Source organism: Scyliorhinus torazame, chromosome 20 (genome assembly GCF_047496885.1).
Source record: "Scyliorhinus torazame isolate Kashiwa2021f chromosome 20, sScyTor2.1, whole genome shotgun sequence".
Classification (NCBI taxonomy): Eukaryota; Metazoa; Chordata; class Chondrichthyes; order Carcharhiniformes; family Scyliorhinidae; genus Scyliorhinus; species Scyliorhinus torazame.
Genome location: NC_092726.1, coordinates 2,922,063 through 2,945,397, shown reverse-complemented (window position 1 = coordinate 2,945,397; position 23,335 = coordinate 2,922,063). Strand labels below are relative to the sequence as shown.

General features: G+C 47.7%; 1 protein-coding gene across 1 annotated transcript in view; it reads left to right on the top strand.

The window, feature by feature from the left end:
* The window catches only part of xpo7 (exportin 7), a 136,980-nt gene that overhangs the window by 41,216 nt on the left and 72,429 nt on the right, over positions 1 to 23,335 (top strand). The window contains exons 2-7 of the mRNA XM_072485574.1: positions 874 to 1,020; positions 13,621 to 13,714; positions 14,924 to 15,090; positions 16,573 to 16,638; positions 20,757 to 20,861; positions 21,564 to 21,729. Of these exons, the coding sequence (XP_072341675.1) occupies positions 874 to 1,020; positions 13,621 to 13,714; positions 14,924 to 15,090; positions 16,573 to 16,638; positions 20,757 to 20,861; positions 21,564 to 21,729 (745 nt within the window). The remainder of the gene's footprint in view (positions 1 to 873; positions 1,021 to 13,620; positions 13,715 to 14,923; positions 15,091 to 16,572; positions 16,639 to 20,756; positions 20,862 to 21,563; positions 21,730 to 23,335) is intronic.

Sequence of the window (23,335 nt, the reverse complement as noted above, 5' to 3'; positions counted from 1 at the left end):
GCTGGGAACGAGCAGACGATTGCTCAATTAAACTTTCATTGATCAAATTGTTTGTCTCCACGTGTCAGCATTTGTACTCACACTGTCTCGGACGGTTAATCTAGTAGAACAGCAGCATCGTAATTCAGCTGTTAATTATCAATGTGGAGATGCCGGCGTTGGACTGGGGTGAGCACAGTACGAAGTCTGACAACACCAGGTTAAAGTCCAAAAGGTTTGTTTAGAATCACTAGCTTTCGGAGCACAGCTGACTCACCTGATGCGCTCTGAAAACTCGTGATTCCAAACAAACCTGTTGGACGTTAATTTAGGAGTATCACCCCGAGGGTCCGCTCTGAAACCCAATATCCCCACGCAAGCATAACTGGAACCTTGTGACGTCCAGAGCACTTCTCAAAACCTCAGCCTGTCCTGGGACAAAATAGTCTGTTTTTTGTAATGTTGGTATAGGGTTAAAGATTGGCTCGGGCAACGGGGATAACTCCCCTGCAATTCTTCGCAATATTACCAAGGGATCTTTGACATCCGCCCAGGTCCTCACTTTAAGATGGAAGCTAGAACCTCCTTCTCCCTCAGAACGGCACTGGAGTGTCAGCCTAGAGAGGGTGTTGAACCCAGAACCTGATGATTCAGCAGGATGAGTGCCCCCAGCTCAGCCACTGCTGGCATGCTTCGTCGGTACTTCAGTGACTGTACAGTAACGTTCGGAAGTCCTGAATTTTTGCAGGACGCTATTTCAAAGTGTCTTTTTTTCTTTGTTTATGCAGGCACAATCCATAAGCCTGCAACTTCAGTTCACATGTTCAGGGTCAGGTAAAACTATTCATGGCTTCGAATGTCTTTCAATACCCAACAGCTTATTTCTCATTGCAGAGCTTAGCCCAGCTAGAGATACTTTGTAAACAGCTGTATGAAACCACCGACACAGCGACCCGTCTGCAGGCGGAAAAGGCCCTGGTTGAATTCACCAATAGCCCGGACTGTCTGAGCAGATGTCAACTGCTCTTGGAAAGAGGAAGTGTGAGTACCATATTGTACACAGTTCAAATGGCCGTGCAAAATGATGGAAGGAAGCTTGGATTGTGAAATGGGCCACTCGCCCCACCTTGTTCATTCCGGACTCTGGAAAGTGCTGGAATCTATTATCAAGGAGGTCTTAACAATGCACTGAGAAAATAATGGCATGATCAAACAAAGTCACGGTCTTACAAAAGGGAAATAGTCTTTGACAAACTTATCAGTGTTTTTTGGAGGATGTAACTGGGAGGATAAATCAAGGGGAGCTATTAAAAGCAGTATATGTGAATTTTCACAAGGCAGTAGATAAAGTGCACACAAGATTAATTGGCAAGAGGAAGAAAGTTCTGGAAAAATGCCAGAGGATTGGAAAACTACCAATGTAACACCCTTATTCATAAAGGGAGGCAGATTTAAAAACTGGTGACTATAGGCCAGTTACTCCCCGTGTCTGCGTGGATTTCACCCCCGCAACACACAGATGTGCAGGGTAGGTGGATTGGCTATGCTAAATTGCCCCTTAATTGGGAAAAAAATAATTGGGTACTGTCGATTGATATAAATATTTTGTTTTAAATTATAGGCCAGTTAGCTTAACATCGGTCATCGGGAAAATGTCAGGGTCTATTATAAAGGGTGTGATGGCAGAGCATTTCGAAATGCAGGCTACTCCCCATAACCACGTGAAATCACTTGAACATACACTTCCCTGTTCAATAAGTTGTGGAGGAAAGCAGAGAGAGTGGACTTGTAAGGAGCACATTTGTGTCGAACAGGAGTGAAAGATTTTCCCCAAGTACGGGCAGATTTCTGAGGTGAGAGCAATTAAAGACAAAGATGGGGGGAAATTGGTCAATTATAATGTAACTGTGGAAACATGGGGCTGTGAAATTAACGGATCTCTGTTTCTCCCCAAAATAATAAAAACGGAAAGCGCCTGTAGCCGTCACCTCCCGACCTTTTCTTGGTCTGGTCCACCCGGATCTGCCGTCGGTCGAGGGTCATCCAGGTTTTCCAAAGTGATGAAGCCAAAACCGCAGGACACTGCGGCTGTCAGAAGTACGACTGCCGGTGAGACGGCTATTCCCGGGGCCAGGGAGGCAGCTGATACAGCGGAAGCGACTCCTACAACCAGTTACAGGTCCTATTTTTATTATTTTGGCGAGAGATTGAGATCCATTAATTCCCCAACTTTGTGTTTCCCCAGCTAGATTATAATTGGCCAAACTGTATTACTAACTTTGACATCATAAAGAAAATAGATTACAATTGCCAGTTAAACAATGCTCGGCAATGATAATAAACACTAATTCCTAATTGTTATCTTTTATCTCCACTCTACGAAAACCCTCTCAAGTCAAAATCCACTTTTAAATACAGTCAGCCAACCCAGGAACATTTGCTGTAAAGAGGTGTCTTGGGTAAACCACTGAGAGAGAGCGATCCTCCAGGAAACAGCATGCAGATTCTTGTCTGTGTCAAACTACTATTTAATCTGCCAGCCTTTTCAGAATCTGCAGTTCTGTTCGGAGACAAAACCGTTTACCTAAACTACTTTGAGAGAAGGAGGTAGTCTGTTCACAGACAGATCTAAACTGAACTCAAAAATTGAAAGCGAAGGAATTATGATCTTTTACGATGCTTTAGTTGCTCCTTTGGAGCCAAAGTGCCTGTCTTTTAAACCATGACTTTAAAATAATAATGACTGCAGGCAGATACATACTAACCCAGTCTTTTAACCCTTACTGCACCAAATACATTTCTATATATATACATACATACAATATATATCTGAAATTCCTACATTCATCACAGTAGACATGGAGACGATGTATCCATTGAAGGGTAAGGCCAGGATCGGGCTATACATTTATGATGGCCGCTGTGAATGCAGTATCGAGCTGATAAGAAAGGCCTTTACCCAGGGAGTTGAGGTTGGGGAGGCGGTGGTGTAGTGGCATTGCCAATGGACTGGTAAACCAGAGTAATGATCTGCGACCCAGGTTCGAATCCCACCACGGCAGATGGCGAAATCTGAATTCAATAAATATCTGCAGTTAAAAGTCTAATGATGACCATGAAACCATTGTCGTAAAAACCCACCTGGTTCACTAATGTCCTTTAGGGAAGGAAATTTGCCATCCTTACCCACCCCGGCCTACATGTGACTCCAGACCCACAGCAATGTGGTTGACTTGTAACTGCCCCCTCGCGCAATTAGGAATGGGCAATAAATGTTGGCACAGCTTGCAACACCCATGTCCCATGAACTAATAAAGAAAATGTCGCTCAGATACATTTAAAAGTAAGCTAGCCCATCACATTGGAAGAAAGGAATGTTGGCAGGGTTACAGGCAGAAGGTTGGGGAGCATAAATACTTTCTTGGGCTGGATGATCCGTTTCCATGCTATTGATACGATGTAATGTGCATGTTTTTATCCTTGCTACACTGGGATGTAAAATAACCCAAGGAGTAATGCAGTCAGTAATCTAAATCTCAAACTTGAGGTTCAGAGTGTAGCGCCCACTGCCTCTGAACCTGAAGCCCTGGGTTTGAATCCCACCCCAAGCCAAGGAAGGTGCGTTCATAATGCAGGTTAAGTATCGACCCGCAAATCTTGCCAACACACACTAATGGCGGGCTATAAGAGCGACAGTCTATGTCTATTTCGGGCGTTAGCTCATGTTCATATGTCTCTCTGGTACGAAGGTTAGACGGTTTAGTTGCTGTGAAATGAAGAGTCTAAAGTTCTTGTTCCTTTTCACCAAACACCATTTATTTCACTTCCACAGCCTCTGCACAAAACTCTTAACAACACACCACCTGACAGAGGCCACCTGAAGCCCCTTTACATATCAGTGTCAATTAATGGATACTTAACATAAATGAGACAACTAATTGCAATGTCTCTGAACCCATTACTTAACAGTCTCCCCTTCCTTGGAGAAAAAAAATAATTAGGTGAAATCAAAATTTCAAGAAACTCAGAAACACACACATGATGTCCACCCCCTTTTTTTTTTTGTTTGGACGAGAAAGAAAAAACAAAACAGTCACAGAAACAAGTGCCCTTCATTAACAATATCCAAAAGTTTCTGTGAACTCGCCCCTCTTTTGGTAAAACAGTCTGACAGTTGATAGCTCCTGTCGACACATTTAATTTTTGTTATTTCCCCTCTGTCCAACATCTGCTTCAAACTTGCGATGTCTATCCGTAACCTCTTTTCATTGACACTTTTTGTAGAGTGCACATTTTCCCACGGATTTATTGTCAATGTGACAGTCAATAGGTATATTACCCAAATCCCCGAATCCCAAAATTTCTGTCAATGTCATACTTATATAAAAGGCCATATCCACTGCCTCTACAAGGTTTTTTTTAAAAAAAATAATTTTTATTAAAGCTTTTCATAAAATATCAATAACAAAATGAGAAAGAAAAAAGAACCCAACAGGGTTAAGTACAAAACACAGTCTAAAAAAGCAACCCCCCAAACCACTTCCCCCCCCCCCCCCCCCGCGTACATAAATAATAAATTAACATTAACACCCCGTCTTAAGACAACAGGTATATACACCCCTCAGACCCTCCAGTGTAAATAACATAAACAAAAATAAAGTCAAACCCCCTCCCCCCCGGAGCTGCTGCTGCCATTGACCAATGTCTATCGTTCTGCCAGAAAGTCTAAGAACGGTTGCCACCGCCTAAAGAACCCTTGTACCGACCCTCTCAAGGCGAATTTCACCCTGTCCAATTTAATGAACCCTGCCATATCGCTGATCCAGGATTCCACGCTTGGGGGCCTCGCATCTTTCCACTGAAGGAGAATCCTTCGCCGGGCTACCAGGGACGCAAAGGCCAGAATTCCGGCCTCTTTCGCCTCCTGCACTCCCGGCTCCTCTGCCACCCCAAATATTGGCACTATGACACCCAGATCCCTCTGCACCTCAGAGCTCAGCAATCTCGCACCATTGAGATAATGAGCTTCTTTTTTGTTCTTCCTGCTAAAATGGACATTTTCACAATTTCCCATTATCCTCCATTTGCCACATTTTTACCCACTCACTTAACCTCTCAATGTCCCTTTGCAGCCTCCTTACGTCCTCTTCACAATTTACTTTCCTATCTTTGTGTCGTCGGCAAATTCAGCAATTCAATGGCGAGCCCCCAGCCCGGTTTGACCCTGGATCCTACCACCCTCGACACCATCCTCGCTACGCCCTTCCAAAATTCCTCCAGCGCTGGGCATGCCCAGAACATATGGGTGTGATTTGCTGGGCTCTCTGAGCACCTAACACACCTGTCCTCACCCCCAAAGAACCGGCTCATCCTTGTCCTGGTCATGTGTGCCCTGTGCGGCACCTTAAACTGTATGAGGCTGAGCCTCGCGCACGATGAGGAAGAGTTCACCCTCCCTAGGGCATCTGCCCACGTCCCTTCCTCAATCTCCTCTCCCAACTCCTCCTCCCACTTACCTTTCACGTCCACCACCGAGGCCTCCTCCTCCTCCTGCATCACCTGGTAAGTTTCCGAGATCTTCCCCACTCCCACCCATCCCCCGAGAGCACCCTATCCTGGACTGTGTGTGGCAGTAGCCGTGGGAATTCCATCACCTGCCGTCTGGCAAACGCCCTTACCTGTACATAGCTGAAGGTGTTCCCCAGGGGGAGCCCGTACTTCTCCTCCAGCTCACGAACTTCCCGTCCACAAACAGGTCCCCCAGCTTTTGTATCCTTGCCCTGTGCCACCCCGAAAACCCGCCACCTGTTCTTCCTGGGGCGAACCGGTGGTTCCCCCGTAATGGGGTCTTCGCCGAGGCCCCAACTTCCCCCCTATGCCGCCTCCACTGCCCCCAAATTTTGAGGGCCGCCACCACCACCGGGCTCGTGGTATACCTCGTTGGAGGGAGCGGCAACGGCACCGTTGCCAGCGCCGCCAGACTCGTGCCCACACAGGACGCCGTCTCCAGCCTCTTCCATGCAGCCCCCTCCCCCTCCATCACCCACTTGCGCACCATTGTCGCATTGGCGGCCCAGTAGTACCCACAGAGGTTGGGCAGCGCCAGCCCCCCCCCCATCTCTACTCCGCTCCAGGAACACCCTTCTCACCCTCTGAGTCCCTCGCGCCCACACAAACCCCATTATACTCCTGTTAACCCGCCTGAAAAAAGCCTTCGGGATAAACACGGGGAGGCACTGGAACAGGAACAAAAACCTTGGGAGCACTGTCATTTTGATTGACTGCACCCTACCCGCCAGGGACAGCGGCAACGCGTCCCACCTCTTGAACTCCTCCTCCATTTGCTCCACCAGCCTTGTAAAGTTAAGCCTATGCAGGGCCCCCCAGCTCCTGGCCACCTGGACCTCCAAATATCTGTAACTCCTCTCCGCCCTTTTTAGTGGGAGCTCGCCAATCCTCCTCTCCTGATCCCCTAGCTGAACTACGAACAGCTCGCTCTTCCCCATATTGAGCTTGTACCCCGAAAAGTCCCCAAATTACCTAAGGATCCTCATTACCTCTGGCATTCCTCCCACCGGGTCCGCCACATACAGCAGCAGGTCGTCCGCATAAAGCGACTATGCTCCTCTCCACCCCGCACCAACCCCCTCCAGTTCCTCGACTCTCTCAGTGCCATAGCCAGGGGTTCAATCGCCAGTGCGAAGAGCAGGGGGGACAGGGGACACCCCGCCTCGTCCCTCGGTGCAACCGAAAGTACTCGGACCTCCTCCTATTTGTGGCCACACTCGCCATCGGGACCTCATACAACAGCCTAACCCACCTGACAAACCCCTCCCCAAACCCGAACCTCTTCAGCACCTCCCACAGGTACCCCCACTCTACCCTATCGAAGGCTTTCTCAGCGTCCATCGCCACCACTATCTCCGCCTCCCCCTCCCTCGCCGGCATCATGATAACGTTCAAAAGCCTCCGCACATTCGCGTTCAACTGTCTCCCCTTCACAAACCCTGTCTGGTCTTCATGGATGATCTGCGGCACACAATCCTCAATCCTCGTGGCTAAGACCTTCGCCAGCACCTTGGCATCTACATTTAGCAAGGAAATCGGTCTGTAAGACCCACATTGCAGGGGATCCTTGTCCCGCTTCAGGATCAAGGAGATCAGTGCCCGGGACATCGTCGGGGTAAAGCCCCCCCCCCCCCCCCCTCCCTTGCCTCATTAAAGGTCCTAACTAACAGCGGGCCCAACAGGTCCATATATTTTTTATAGAACTCGACCGGGAAACCGTCTGGCCCCGGTGCCCTCCCCGCCAGCATGCTTCCTATCCCTTTGATCAGCTCCTCCAGCCCAATCGGGGCCCCCAGTCCCGCCACCACTCCAGCTCCTCCTTGACATTAGCAGCAGCAACTCGATACCCCCCCCCCCCCTCCCCGGCTACGACCCATCCTAGCTGGTTTACTCCCCCCATTGCACTTCTGCAAGTCAGCTGACTCCTGCAGACCCCGGCCACTCCCACCTCCTCTTCGACTCCTCCCATTGTGTGGCACACCCTCCTCTCCCGCTCCCCATCCACAGGTTCTCCCCCTCCCCCCTCCATTCTAAGCGCAGGAAACAATCCTCGCTCTCTCTCTCTCTCTCTCTCTCTCTCCTCCCCCCCGCGCGAACAAAAAATAGGCATAACATATCCACCGCAGTCCCCAATCGCCCATCCCGACCCTCAGTCTGTGTCCAGCTTCTCGGCCTGAACAAAGGCCCACGCCTCCTCCGGAGACTCAAAATAATGGTGCCGGTCCTTGTAGGTAACCCACAGTCGCGCCGGCTGCAACATGCCAAACTTCACCCCCTTCCTGTGCAGCACCGCCTTCGCTCGATTGTACCCGGCCCTCCTCTTCGCCACCTCCACACTCCAGTCCTGATATATCCGAACCTCCGCGGTCCCCCACCTGCTGCTCCTCTCCTTCTTGGCCCACCTGAGCACACACTCCCGATCGACGAACCGATGGAACCGCACCAGCACCGCCCGCGGAGGCTCGTTAGCCTTGGGCCTCCTCGCCAACACTCTATGGGCCCCTTCCAGCTCCAGGGGCTCCTGGAAGGACCCCGCTCCCATCAGCGAGTTCAACTAGGTGACCACCTAGGCCCCCCATGTCCGGCCCCTCCAGTCCCTCCGGGAGTCCCAGAATCCGCAGATTCTTCCGCCTCTACCGATTCTCCATCTCCTCGAACCGCTCCTGCCATTTCTTGTGGAGCGCCTCGTGCGCCTCCACCTTTACCGCCAGGGCTAAGATCTCGTCCTCATTGTCAGAGATCTTTTGTCGAGCCTCGCGGATCGCCACCCCCTGGGCCGTCTGTGTCTCCAGCAGCTTATCGATAGAAGCCTTCATCGGCTCTAGCAGGTCCGTTTTAATCTCTCTGAGGCAGCGCTGGATACCCTCCTGTTGCTCCTCCGCCCACTGCCTCCACGCTGCCTGGTCTCCGCCCGCCGCCATTTTGTCCTTCCCTCCCTCCCTTCTTCAGGTCCACCACCAGCATCTTTTTTGTCGCCCCGCTCCTAGTTAAAGCCATATACTGACGGGGAGCTATTATTAACTCCTTCCCACACCGGGAAACATCGAAAAAGTGCCTTTGGGGGCCCTGAAAAGAGCCAAAAAGTCAGTTTTTGCAGGAGCCGCTGAATGTGCGACTTAGCTCTGCATAGCCGCAACCGGAAGTCTCGAGAGGGAATCTTTTTGGCAGTGTTCGCTTCACCAATCTGCCCCAAAAAGTCTGTGGAAACTCCTGAAAAAGGTCTGAGAGTCCGTTCCAGACGGGAGCTGCCGAACGCGCGACCTAGCTCTGCATAGCCGCACCCGGAAGTCGCCTCTACAAGGCTTAGCGTCTCAGCAGCCAAAGTGCTTTTTACCACTCTCCTTATTTTCTTGGTTTCCCACACAAGCGGGCAACATTTACCATTGTTCCCCAAAAGGAAAATTATAAAACCTCCTGCGCTTGAAACCCCATCACATAAATTTTCGTGGGACGCATCACTATAAACTATGAGTTTCAAGTGCTTAAGGTCACCTAAAACCGGGAACTTCAAAACACACTCCTGCATTTTTAGTTTGGCCAACGCTTTATTTGCTCTTATTATGTCTTCCACTTTGGGATCATTCATTTTTGTACTCAACTCTAAGACATCAAAACTCACGTCTGGTCTAGTCTGTCTACCTAACCAGTTCAGTTGCCCAATTAAACTTCGCAGTTGCTCTTTTTCCATCTTTGAAACCATTGCGTCTTTTTGTGAAACTCGGCCACGACTAATTGCTATTGGGCTGATGCTTTCCAAATAAGATTGCTGATGTAAAGTTGCCCCTAACTTAGTCTGTCCAATTTCCAGTCCAAAATATTTAAATGCACTGGAAACCTGACTTCCAACCTTGAATTCTTTCCTCAAACCAGAGATTACAATAGCTTCAAAATCACTAGTCCCACCCCACAAAAAATCATCGACATGCATCATAAAAATGCCAGAAAGATTTCCTTTATAGTGCCAGTAAAACATTGCAGGATCTGCTTTCAACTGGCAACAGCCTAACTTTAACAAAACTGACCTTACCGAAAAATACCAGACTCTAGGCGCATCATTTAATCCATATACACATTTGTCCAACTTCCAGAGTACCCCTTCTGTGTTAGCTGCTGCTTTCGGAGGACGGAGAAAAATGTCTCTCTGGAGCTGATGCCCCTGCAAAAAGGCAGCTTTTATATCTATGGATTTGCATTCCCATGCCTTTGTGGCTAATAGAGCCAAGAAGATCTTTAAAATAACCTTTCCTGCTGTAGGTGAATCCCTTAAATCCTGATCTTCTAAGTTTTCTTCAAATCCCCTTGCCACGAGCCTGGCCTTTGCCTTATAAGTTGCATCCGGAAGAACCTTTTCCGTGCAAATCCATCTGTGGGATAGAGTTCTTTGTCCCCTATCCGGTACTTCCGTGTATACCCCAAATTTACTCCAACTATGCAATACTTGCTGTTTAGCTTCTTTAATAACTTTTTCATCTAATTTATTTGAAGCCACCAAAATCTCACGTGCATGTGGGCTTCTACTCCTATTAGTATTCGTAGTCTTACTCATGTTCCGAGATCTTGACAAACTACGTCCCCTCTCCCGCCTGGTATCTCGTTCTGTACTGCTACTGCTTGATCTTTCCCTTCTGCTGTGGGATGTCCTTTCAATAGTTCTCGACCTTTTCCTGCGGACCTGTTCACTATCCGATGTACTATCTGAACTGGCACTGTGTTTCTGTGCCCTCCATTTTTGAACTTTGTTTTCCCAATCCATTGTCTTGACTCCTTCCCCTGAATGCTGTACATTCAACCAATGTTCATACTTTCCAGTGGCCTTCCCTGCTCTACTAATAACAGTTGCATCCTTCCATTGACTAGACCCTTCAGGCAAGTATGTCAATTTTGTACCAACTTTTGGCAGTTGCCCTTTTGGAAAAATGGCCTGTTTTAATTCATCAGAAGTGTTGTGTTCCTCCACAGAAACCCTGTCTATATCAGTTAATTGGTCCTCATAGTTCTGTAACACGTGCGTACCAGATGACTCTGGTTCCTCGTCATGTCTGTCTGCTCTGTCTAAATTTGAAAATTTGTAATCTGTACCCATTATCCTTGATGAATGGACCCTAACAGTTTGATTACCATGTTGCAAAATAATTGTTTTGCCATCTATGCTTATGATCTTCCCTGGGCCTTTCCGTTCATTAGAATTGTCTCTCTTATAGTATACCAAGTCTCCTTGCTGAAAATCGGCATCTGATGGCCGTACGTTATGTCTTAAAGCTCTGCGAATTCTTTCAGAGACTTCTGCTTCCAAAAAAGCTTTTCTACTGCTATGTAATGCATTTAAATGTTCAGCAAAACCAGAGCTAATTGTAGTCCCCTCCCAAGCTGGAGGCTGGTCATCCAAAATGGATGGAATTTTAGGATTTCTACCAAACACTAACTGATGAGGACTAGAGCTCCCAACCATCTGCAATGAATTCTTTGCATGTACTGCCCATGCTGAAGCTGAATTTAGCCTGCAGTTTGATTGATCTGCCAAAATTTTCCGAAGCATGTCATCGATGACAGCATGATTTATTTCACAGACACCATTACTAAATGGGCTTTCTGCAGCCGTATTCATAACTCTGATATTCATGTTTTCACACATATCCCGAAACTCATCATGAGCAAATTCTTCCCCATTGTCCGTAAGGAATTTTGCCGGTGGACCCATTCCTGTCCCTATCCATTTTTCCACGATTTGATCCAGAATTACTCTCTTTTCTTTACTTCATACAATCGTTGATTGACTAAATCTGGTTGCTAAATCTACAAAATGCAAAATAAATATATTATTTGCTTTATCTCGGATCTTAAGGTCCATGGCCACAATGTCGTTAAAATCCCTGGCCAAAGGTAGGGTTACTATCGGTCGTGCTGGTGTCCTTCTGTACTTCCTACAAACTTCACAGCGATCACTAACCTGTTCTGTCAGTTTAGTATAGTCATCATCCCTTACCCCTGCATCCTTTAATACATTTTTCAGCCTCCGAGGAGACGGATGTGCAAATTGCCTATGCAGTTTTAATACCACAAGCTTTTTATCAGCTAAAGTCCTATTTTCAACTGCCATTAACACATCCTTAACCACTCTACTTGAAAAATTATTTGTCAGTAATGGAATACAATCGTGTCCCGACTGTGTAAATTGTAAGTCCACAGTCTTTCCAAAAACTGTTGCCTTATCCTGTTCCATATCCAGTTTCATGTGTGCTTTCTTCATCGACGGTCTGCTCAGAAGCAAAGGTATCTCTCTTGATACAACATCCGTGCTAATGAAATTATTCACTCCGGCAATATTGCAAGGGATCACCACTCTTTTCAGCGACTTCAGAGTATTATCATCCCCAAACCTGAAACTTGTGGAACTTTCAAATTCCTTAACCTTGTTACGATTTTCAGCATTCAAAGAGTCCAGGTAACATTTTAACCAGTCAATTCCACACACAGTAGATGTGCAGCCACTGTCCAATACAGCACAGTTGAAGGATTCTGCAACCAACACCCTCATTACCGGCGTCAAACTGCTCGTCAATAGGACAATGCCTTCTTTCTGGTCACTGTCCTTTTCCTCTTCTGACTCTTCCGTGTCATGTGTCGCTTCAAACATTATCATAACGAATTGGACAGTTGAAAGCATAATGGTATTGAGAGTCACATCAAAAACATCGATTTATCATGCCCCGTGCATTTCTGGGGTTCATCTTCCTATTGTAGGTTCTAAATGGGTTTCTGTCTTCATAATTTCCTTGTCTCTGTCTCCGTCTATAGTCTTGAGCCCTGTTTGTAGCCATGCGATTTCGCCATCCTGTTAGTAGTGTATCTTCCATATTCTGCCTTATTGCAGGCTGACCTATTTGGGTCATCAGAGCCATCGGAATCGAATGTTTCCCCAGAAACCTTTGTAAAGCTTTTGTCACCTGTTTGAATAAGGTATCCTTATCAGTAAACTGAACTCCTGTCAAAACCAGGAGACTATCCATGTTGCTCACTCTAGCACAGTCAAGTAATTTAAAGGCCAACACAGACTGTGGAAATTCCAGGTTGTGTTTCTGCAGCCTTTTATATAGTCTGCCAAATTCCATTATATAGTCTTCCATGGAGATATCCTCCATTTTCCAGAACTTATCAAAATCCGACCATGCTTCATACGCACTTAACAAGTCATCTTTCTTATAAATCTTATCCATATATTGTAATAGAGTCCCCAGACCACCTTCTGAGTCTAACTCTTCCAATTCCAGCTCAGAAAGCATTTTGTTTTGGATTTTACTGCCATATGGTAGAGAAAGAGCCAATGCCATACCTTGTTTTCTCTTTCCCAAAGCAGTTACTTTAGTCCACATAACTACTGCACTTCTCCATTGGTCGTACGATTCCCTTTCAGAAAATAAGGGAGGATAGTCATATCCGGCCATCTCTATCCTGGTTTCAGCCATGTATCTTTTTTTGTTTTCTTCTCACTCACTCCTTGGTTTGATCAGGAAAAGTTGTATCTTTCAACCCTTCACATTTGCACAGCAACCATCCTCTGCTCCCATTGTTAGACGTTTTAGTTGCTGTGAAATGAAGAGTCTAAATTTCTTGTTCCTTTTCACCAAACACCATTTATTTCACTTCCACAGCCTCTGCACAAAACTCTTAACAACACACCACCTGACAGAGGCCACCTGAAGCCCCTTTACATATCAGTGTCAATTAATAGATACTTAACATAAATGAGACAACTAATTGCAATGTCTCTTTACCCATTACTTAACAACGAACAGATACCTGTGTCTTCATTTCGACGTGAAGTGATTACTGTTCTGAAGTGTAACCTGTGCGCACCAATTTCTGCTTGAACTCTGGGTATTACTGAAATCTTCGAACTCCCGAGAGGGGAAGCAAAATCTGGGTTTAACAAGTGTCCCATCTTCCTCCATTAAATACTTGTCCCAAAAGGAAATGAGCAGCGATGCACTGTGCGGTGCCCGTTCATTGAGACAGATGTGAAGTTGTTGAGTTACTGTTGCCTTTCTAAATATTGTGGTTGTGATTATTCCCCAGTCATCATATTCACAGTTGCTGGCTGCAACCTGCCTTACAAAACTCGTGTCACGGACGAATAACCCTTTGCCTTTAGAACAACGCACTGACATACGTAAGTACAAGTCTCTCTTTGTTTTCTTAACAGCTCGTAAGGGATAGAAATTCTGAAATGTGATCTTTAATTTCAACCGTTTCTATTTTGGAGTGGGATATGGCTGTGGTGGGTATTTGCTATCAATAATGACATTTTTTTTGAAGGGCCGACCATTATTGACACATCCCTGAGGCACCTTGCTAATACCGATCGACTCAGTCTGTGCCTATGCTAACACTGACATTCAAGGGTTCTTGTCTCAATAATGACATGCTCCCGGCCACACTCTGCAAATACTGGATACCTTCTTGGGATTCTCCTCAAATAGTAACAGAGACTCTTATCAATATTGACAAACTCGTGGATACACTTGGCAAATAGTGACATGCACCCAAATAGTGACATGCACCTAGGGAGTCTGTATAAATGCCGACACACCCGTGGGTATCATTTGCCACTAACACGCCCCTGGGGACTCTGCAAGTGCTGATGGTCCCCTGGGAGGACACTAAGCAAGAACACGTTCCTGGGAACGCAGTGCAAATCCTCACACTCCTTAGTACTGTCTGACGCTGCGGGAATGCTGAGCTCTTTCAGTCAAGGTGTTAAACTAAAGCTCGGTCTGTTCGGCCGGATCTGCAAGGTCGCATGACGCTGTTCGAATAAGACAAAGGCTGTTTGGAAATTCCCGGTCTGTGGTTGACCAACAACGCAGATTAACTGATCACTTAATTGTGGGAGCTCTGTGCATTAATTCGGTTAGGTTTGTGGTGGCAGTGACCATAGTTGAGACAGCAGTGCAAGCTGTGGATCAGCAGAAGTGCCCTGCTCTCTGTGCTCCAGAGGCCTCAGCACACAAATCCAGGTTGATATTACAGTGCAGCGCTGATGGAATGCTGCATCATGAGAGGTGCCGTGTTTTGGCAGAGATGCTCTCCCAATGTGCGTTTAAAGATCCCTGATCCAAAACAGCTCATCTGATCATTTATTTCACTGCTCTTACGGAGACTTTCCCTGTGGAAATTTGCTGCTGTGTTTCCTACATTAGAAAAATGGCCACTTCAGGGGGAAAATGTGCTTCTTGGGTATAAAGCAGGAGTCAGCCTGAGATCGTGGGTGGAGGTCGAGAAATGCAGATTTGTTCTTGTTCTGAAATCAGGGGCGTTTGCTCATTGTTTCCAAGGATGCTGCAGCTTTGAACTTGCCTCCCTTCTCTCTTGCAATTAGGAAACTATGTCTTGAATTACTTGGCGACCAGGCCGAAGCTGGCTAACTTTGTAACACAAGCCCTCATCCAGCTATTTGCCAGAATCACCAAACTGGGCTGGTTCGACTGCCAGAAGGATGAATATGTGTTCAGGAACGTCATTGCAGATGTCACGAGATTCTTGCAGGTAGGACAGCGTCTTCCCTTTCCTGAATTTTTATTCCGGCTTCAAAGGCTGATGCTGAAATGTCCTCTCATGTTTTTATTTGTGGGGCACTCGTGCTGAATGCCGTGTATTTCTCCTCAGAAGCAAGCAGTGTAGAAAATGAATTATTAATGTTTGGCTGACATCCCTTCTCCACACCTCAGTCTATAGGAAGCTCTGTGGCCCCAGAGTGTTCCGAGGTCTGTTCCTGCAACATGGATCAGTCTTGAGGAACATGGAACCAGAATGGGGAAATGGATTTGTGAAGCTGATTGGCCCAAATCTGATTGAATAGCGGAGCAGATTCGGGAGGCCGCATGGGTCCGACTCCTTTCTGTGCTGGGTTAGTTGGAATATAACAGGGTGCTTTGGTGCCTCCTTGTGATCGGTGACACTATGATCTGTGCTGGAAAGTGCATGCAGATGGTGAGAGGGGACAAAGTCACTCTGAACTGGGATGCCGTTTCTCTGTGCTTCCCCTCTCCCCTCCAGCAGACTGTTTGATGTGGGCGATGTGTACATTGCCTCTTCACACTCCGTATCTACAAATAGATTCGGAATCATACAGCGCAGATGGAGGCCATTCAGCCCATTGTGTCGATACTAGCTCTCTGAGAGAGATATTGAGTGCAGTCTGTGCCCTGCTCTTTGTCCACAGCACTGCTAGTCTTTCCTCCTTCAGGTGTCTATTCAATTCTCTTGTGAGAGTTGTTGTTGAACGCAGCCCATTTGGGCAGTGCATTCCGGATAACTCACTGGGCAAACAAAAAAGCCTCTTCATTTGTAAACTATCCTAAATGTGTGCTCTGATTACCAACCCTTCTGCCAGTGGAAATATAAGTAGGAGCAAGCGGAGACCGTTCAGCCTTGAGCCTGCTCTGTCATTCAGTACAATCCTGACTAGTTGGCCTCAACTCCCCGTCTACTCGATTCCTATCGAGATGAAAAATCTGTCAATTCCAGCTTCGAATGCAGCGAGTGAGGGCGCCTCTCCAACACTCTCGGGGGAGGGGGTTAGGGAATTCCCGAGTGACGACATTTTGTGTCCCAGAGATGGCTTCTGCCTTTCTGCTCCCGTGAGGCATGGACACACGGGCTCTCTGGGGCGAGTGAGGCCTACGATGAAACCATCGTCCAGCAGCAGGAGCCAGTGCCAACAGAAAAGAGGAGATTGGAAAAGATAATGAAGTCAAGAATTTGCCATCAGACACTGGATCTGAACATTTGTAAAGCCCGTCCCGACCTTGGGTTGATCTGAGTTCTTTATCATCAGTCCTCCCAGATCAACTGGATTAACTCTGCAGCCTAACTTCCATTTGGAAGAGGCAGCGTTGCCATTGTATTAATGAGCCAGAGCTCCCCGCAGGTTCACAGATCACATGTTAATCACACTTAATTTACTTTGGGAATAGAGCGGGAAGAGGAAGTAAAGAAATGCATTGTTTCTGTGTTCTCTCTCCACAGGACAGTGTTGAGCACTGTGTCATAGGAGTCATGATTCTTTCTCAGTTAACAAATGAAATAAACCAGGTAAGTGCCTCTGCTTCCTCAAAGGGAGTCAGTGTCTTATTTTCTCATTTATTTCCATTTTTCTACTTGTCTGCGCAGCATATTCTGCCCGCACGTTCTCGGGTTCATCAGATTCCGCTCTCCACAGATTTTAGAAGCATTTGATCATTTTTACTTTAAAATGTGCCACACGCTGCCACTTCCTTCCCTGAAAGTCATCCTAATCCCGTGTTCCCCGACCGAGCATCTTGTCCAGACTGCCCTTTCCCAGGAGAGTCATCATGAGGAATCTTAGCATCTTTTTAAAACTTGTCAGAGTCGGAGTGAAAACTGGCGTGTAACAGATTACTTTTCTCTCCAGACCTTCAGCTCCCCCCCCCCCCCCGATGAAAGAAAATGAGTGGGTGGGCTTTACGCCATCACTCTGGCGGGGCGGGGGGGCCTGATAGAGCCACGAGGTCGACTGATTTCCTTCTCTATGGTTGATGGTCCCTGCTCATTGCAGGAAATCCCAGCTCATTGCCACTCAGTGCGTTAAAAAAAAAAGTCTCTTCCCCACACCCCCATTCCTTGTAGCATCTTTTCTTTGTCTACCCTATCAAAACCTGTCATTATTTTGCACCTGATCAGTTCTTGCCCAATCTCCTTTTCACCAAGCAGATCAGCTTCTCCAACCTAACCCTGTAACTAAAACCCCTCATCACATCAACCCTGGCATCTACTTCCTGGCCTCAGACTTGGCCCAAAGAATCGATCTGATTGATATGATTGATTGATATTTTGTTTAATATTACCTCTGCTTTCTGACTGTTACGATATGTGCTTCTACATATTAGCGCTGCGCTATCGCTGTCACGTCTGTATGGGTGCGGTATATATGCCAGAACAGGTCAAAATTGAGCCAACTGCAATTTGTTTTGCGCATTGGTGGAATGTGAATGTCGCTGGCCAGGCCGGCCTTTATTGCCCATCCCTAATTGCCCCTTGAGAAGATGGTGGTGAGCCGCCTTCCTGAACCGCTGCAGTCCCTGTGGTGTAGGTACACCCACTGTGCTGTGAGGGAGGGAGTTCCAGGATTTTCTCCCAGTGACGGTGAAAGAACGGACGATACATTTCCAATTCGGGATAGTGAGTGACTTGGAGGGCAACCTCCAGGTGGTGGGGTGACCATACATCTTTGTAGCCTCAATTATTGTGAGCTTGGGTGCAGACCAGACTGAATTAATTTAACATCTGAACCAAACCGGATTTCTCAAAGAATGCATTGGGCTCTGTCAAGCATGGACTGGGATTGTGCAGACAATGAAATGATTGCTTTGTCCAAGTGATAGTTGCAAACCTAATTACAGAGGGGTATAATTTACCATTGAGTGATCTCCACAAACAGCAACTTGTGATTCCGGAGAGGGAGGTTAACAAGTCCCGTTCTCAGCCCAAACTCTTTTCCATCTCCAACTTTCGACTGTCGTGTCTGAATTCCAGATATCACATCAGGTCCCTCCATAACCTGATGAAAGGTCATTAACCAGGAATGTTAACGCTCTCTCTCTCTCTGTCTCTCGCTCTCTCTCTGTCTCGTTCTCGCTCTCGTTCGTGTTTTCTCTCGCTCTCGCTGTCTCTCGCTCTCTCTATCTATCTCTCACGCTCTCTCTGTCTCGTTCTCGCTCTCGTTCGTGCTTTCTCTCGCTGTCTCTCACTCTTTCTATCTCTCGCGCTCTCTCTGTCTCGTTCTCGCTCTCGTTCGTGCTTTCTCTCGCTCTCTCTTTCTCTCGCTTGCTCTCCAGCATTCTCTCTCTCTCGGTTTCTTTCTCTCTCGCCCTCTCTCTCGCACCCTCTCTCTCGCACCCTCTCTCTCGCACCCTCTCTCTCGCACCCTCTCTCTCGCGCTCTCTCTCTCACGCTCTCGCGCTCTCTCTCTCGCTCTCTCTCGCGCTCTCTCTCTCGTGCTCTCTCACTCGCGCTCTCTCTCTCGTTCTCTCTCACGCTCTCTCTCGCTCTCTCTCTCTCCCTCTCTCTGTCTCTCACTCTCTCTATCTCTCGCGCTCTCTCTGTCTCGTTCTCGCTCTCGTTCGTGCTTTCTCTCTCTCTCCCTCTCTCGCTTGCTCTCCCGCATTCTCTCTCTCTCACGGTTTCTTTCTCTCTCGCCCTCTCTCTCGCACCCTCTCTCTTTCACCCTCTCTCTCGCGCTCTCTCTCTCGCGCTCTCTCTCGCACTCTCTCGCTCTCTCTCTCGCTCTCTCTTTCACTCTCTGTTGCGCTCTCTCTCTCGCTCTCCCACTCTCCCGCTCTCTCTCCCGCTCTCTCTCCCGCTCTCTCTCCCGCGCTCTCTCCCGCTCTCTCTCCCGCTCTCTCTCCCGCTCTCTCTCCCGCTCTCTCTCTCGCTCTCTCTCGCTCTCTCTCGCGCTCTCTCTCTCGCGCTCTCTCTCACACTCTGTTGCGCTCTCTCTCTCGCGCTCTCTCGCGCTCTCTCTCACTCTCTGTTGCGCTCTCTCTCGCGCTGTCTCTCACTCTCTGTTGCGCTCTCTCTCGCGCTCTCTCTCACTCTCTGTTGCGCTCTCTCTCGCGCTCTCTCTCACTCTCTGTTGCGCTCTCTCTCGCGCTCTCTGTTGCGCTCTCTCTCCCGCTCTCTGTTGCGCTCTCTCTCCCGCTCTCTCTTCCGCTCTCTCTCCCGCTCTCCCTCCCGCTCTCTCTCGCGCTCTCTCTCACTCTCTCTCACTCTCTGTTGCTCTCGCTCTCTCGCTCGCTCTCTCGCACTCTCTCTCACTCTCTGTTGCGCTCTCTCTCACTCTCTGTTGCGCTCTCGCGCTCTCTCTCACTCTCTGTTGCGCTCTCTCTCTCGCTCTCTCTCTCGCGCTCTCTCTCACTCTCTGTTGCGCTCTCTCGCTCTCTCTCCCGCGCTCTCTCTCACTCTCTGTTGCGCTCTCTCTCGCGCTCTCTCTCGCGCTCTCTGTTGCGCTCTCTCTCTCGCTCTCTCCGCAGATCTGCCTGACCTCCTGAGTCTTTCCAACATTTTCTGTTTTTATTTCTGATTTCCAGCATCTGCAGTATGTTATGTTTGCAATCTAAACTCCTGGCTGGTTGCAGCTTCCTGTCATCAATGTGAACTTGATTGGTCTGTTCAAAATCAGTATGTTGCCACCATGTGAAATATTTGACCCAGTTTGATGCAGCGCTTCATGTGTCTGCCGTTCCCTTCCCTTGGTCTTTGTGTCAGCTTCTCTGTGTGTTAACTGCACAATGATTGACTGGATGTGAAGCCTCTGAGCTTGTGCCCAGCTGCTGAGTAGTAATCCTGGAACATTCCTTCATAGCAGCAGGCCAGCCCATTCAGATGTACACCAGTGTTTATCACCACACCCCCCACTTTCTTTAACTCCGTTCTCTCTCCTGCTCACTCCTTACCCCTGCCACGTTTCCCCAACTAAACCCCTCATACTTTTCAAGCCTCTGTTAGGTCACTCAGCCTTCTGGAGTGAAGCTTCCCGCCCTGGGCAATCAGGAGCCCAGTTATTAATTGGGAGAGTCAGAATGTACCTTTTTAATGATCTAAAGACTGGTGGTTCTATGACCTGACTGGTCTCTATAGTTAGCTCACTCTGCACAGCTTTCCTTTCCAGGCTTGGAACCGGAGCATCAGGTATATCCAAGAAATAGGAGTCCCTCAGACCAGCTGCAGGTGAAGGGTACAATCCACTGAGGTGTTAAAATATGACCCCTAATTTGGGGCTCACTCATCTTCCCTCCATCTGCGTGATTAAATCCTCCTGGAAGTTTGAAGACCTTTCTCGGGTCACCCCTCAGCTTTCCTGAAGGACACAGCCCCAGCTTGATCAGCCTCTAATTCGGGTTCACGTCTCTCTGTTGCGATAGCATCCTTGTTAATCTTTCAGCACATGCCCAGTGCCTCTATAGGATTGTTTTGTGATATGGAGACAAGCACTGAGCACAATCCTCTCCCTCTACCCCAATCCCTTTTCCGTAGAACTTTAGCGTCACCTCTCTGCTTTCTAAACGCACCGCTGACGTGTGTTTGCGTTTTATCCAGCCTTGTTAACCTGCATCACCACTTGGAATGATTTCTGAATGAGTTTATCACCTTTGTAGACATGTGGCTTGATGATTTTTCATCTTTCCCTCCAGGCTGACACTACACACCCACTGACAAAACATAGGAAAATTGCGTCATCGTTTAGAGACACGTCACTATTTGATATCTTCACACTCTCCTGCAATTTACTAAAGCAGGTAAGTGCTTTACGTTTCACTGCCAAAAAGGCAGCTTGGCAACAGGTTGGCTTCAGAACCTTCCCGTGACCGAATGACCCACCGTGCACATCGGTCTGTGTCTGTCCACATGAGGTGATGTTTGTTACCAATCTCCAGAGCAAAACGTATTTGTGGAAAGTGAGTGTAAAAGGTTGAGTAGAAGTACTGCTTTCTGCTCTCCGTCTACACCCCGCCGTTTCATTACTGCCTCACTGTCTGGTCCTTGTGCCTGTCAGCCAAAAGTAGGAAGTCCCAAATGGAGTAAGTTGGTGCAGTCAGTGCTGGGATAACTGCCCTGAATACACACAACTATATCAGTGTGATCCAACAGCCACATAAAATCCGACACAGGACAACATCGTGGGCTGCAGGGCCACACTGTGCTGCACTGTTCCACGTTCTGTGAGCTCTCCTGACTGCTTCACTACTTTGGACTTCATTGACAGAAATACTAACACAGGCACATTGTGAATCAGTGTGTAATACAAAAACAGTTGGGTAACAGAGCAGAAACGCACTCACTCCAAGTTACACTGCTTTTCTCACTTCAGGGGTCTCCCTTAGACATTTGGCCAGGACTGAAATGTTAGTGATATCACTGCAATAGATCATATCCCACCCCTGTTATTAACACTGGGACTGTTGACTGGGTCAGGAGTAATGGCGTGCATGTCCTTGCAGGCATCTGGGAAGAGCTTGAATCTAAACGACGAGAGCCAGCATGGTCTTCTCATGCAGCTTCTAAAGCTGGCTCACAACTGCCTCAACTTCGACTTCATTGGCACATCAACGGACGAGGCCTCCGACGACCTCTGTACTGTCCAGATTCCAACCAGCTGGAGGTCAGGTATGGTCATATTCAGTAGCTCTGCTGTGAGATTGGGTATCATGACCTGAACGTTTCAGAAGAACACCCCATCCACCCTCTCTCCCTCTCTCTCTTTCTCTCCTTCCCATACACAGTCTGCCCCCCAACTCTTTCTGACCCCCACTCTCTCCCCCTCACACCCCATCCTCTTCCCCCATACGTAGTCTCACTCCCTCCTCCCGATGCCCCTTCCTCCCCCCTCTCCTTCCCCAGCCCCCACCTTTTCTTCCCTTTCCTATCTGTCCTACTTTCCATCTCTTGTAGTAACAGTTAGAACATAGAACGATACAGCGCAGTACATGCCCTTCAGCCCACGATGTTGCACTGAAACAAAAGCCATCTAACCTACACTATGCCATTATCATCCATATGTTTATCCAAATAAACTTTTAAATGCCCTCAATGTTGGCGAGTTCACTACTGTAGCAGATAGGGCATTCCACGGCCTCACTACTCTTTGCGTAAAGAACCTACCTCTGACCTCTGTCCTATATCTATTACCCCTCAGTTTAAAGCTATGTCCCCTCGTGCCAGCCATTTCCATCCGTGGGAGAAGGCTCTCACTGTCCACCCTATCTAACCCCCTGATCATTTTGTATGCCTCTATTAAGTCTCCTCTTAACCTTCTTCTCTCCAACGAAAACAACCTCAAGCCCATCAGCCTTTCCTCATAAGATTTTCCCTCCATACCAGGCAACATCCTGGTAAATCTCCTCTGCACCCGCTCCAAAGCCTCCACGTCCTTCCTATAATGCGGTGACCAGAACTGTACGCAATACTCCAAATGCGGCCGTACCAGAGTTCTGTACAGCTGCAACATGACCTCCTGACTCCGGAACTCAATCCCTCTACCAATAAAGGCCAACACTCCATAGGCCTTCTTCACAACCCTATCAACCTGGGTGGCAACTTTCAGGGATCTATGTACATGGACACCTAGATCCCTCTGCTCACCCACACTTCCAAGAACTTTACCATTAGCCAAATATTCCGCATTCCTGTTATTCCTTCCAAAGTGAATCACCTCACACTTCTCTACATTAAACTCCATTTGCCACCTCTCAGCCCAGCTCTGCAGCTTATCTATATCCCTCCGTAACCTGCTACATCCTTCCACACTATCGACAACACCACCGACTTTAGTATCGTCTGCAAATTTACTCACCCACCCTTCTGCACCTTCCTCTAGGTCATTGATAAAAATGACAAACAGCAACGGCCCCAGAACAGATCCTTGTGGTACTCCACTTGTAACTGAACTCCATTCTGAACATTTCCCATCAATCACCACCCTCTGTCTTCTTTCAGCTAGCCAATTTCTGATCTACATCTCTAAATCACCCTCAATCCCCAGCCTCCGTATTTTCTGCAATAGCCTACCGTGGGGAACCTTATCAAACGCTTTGCTGAAATCCATATACACCACATCAACTGCTCTATCCTCGTCTACCTGTTCAGTCACCTTCTCAAAGAACTCGATAAGGTTTGTGAGGCATGACCTACCCTTCACAAAGCCATGCTGACTATCCCTGATCATATTATTCCTATCTAGATGATTATAAATCTTGTCTCTTATAATCCCCTC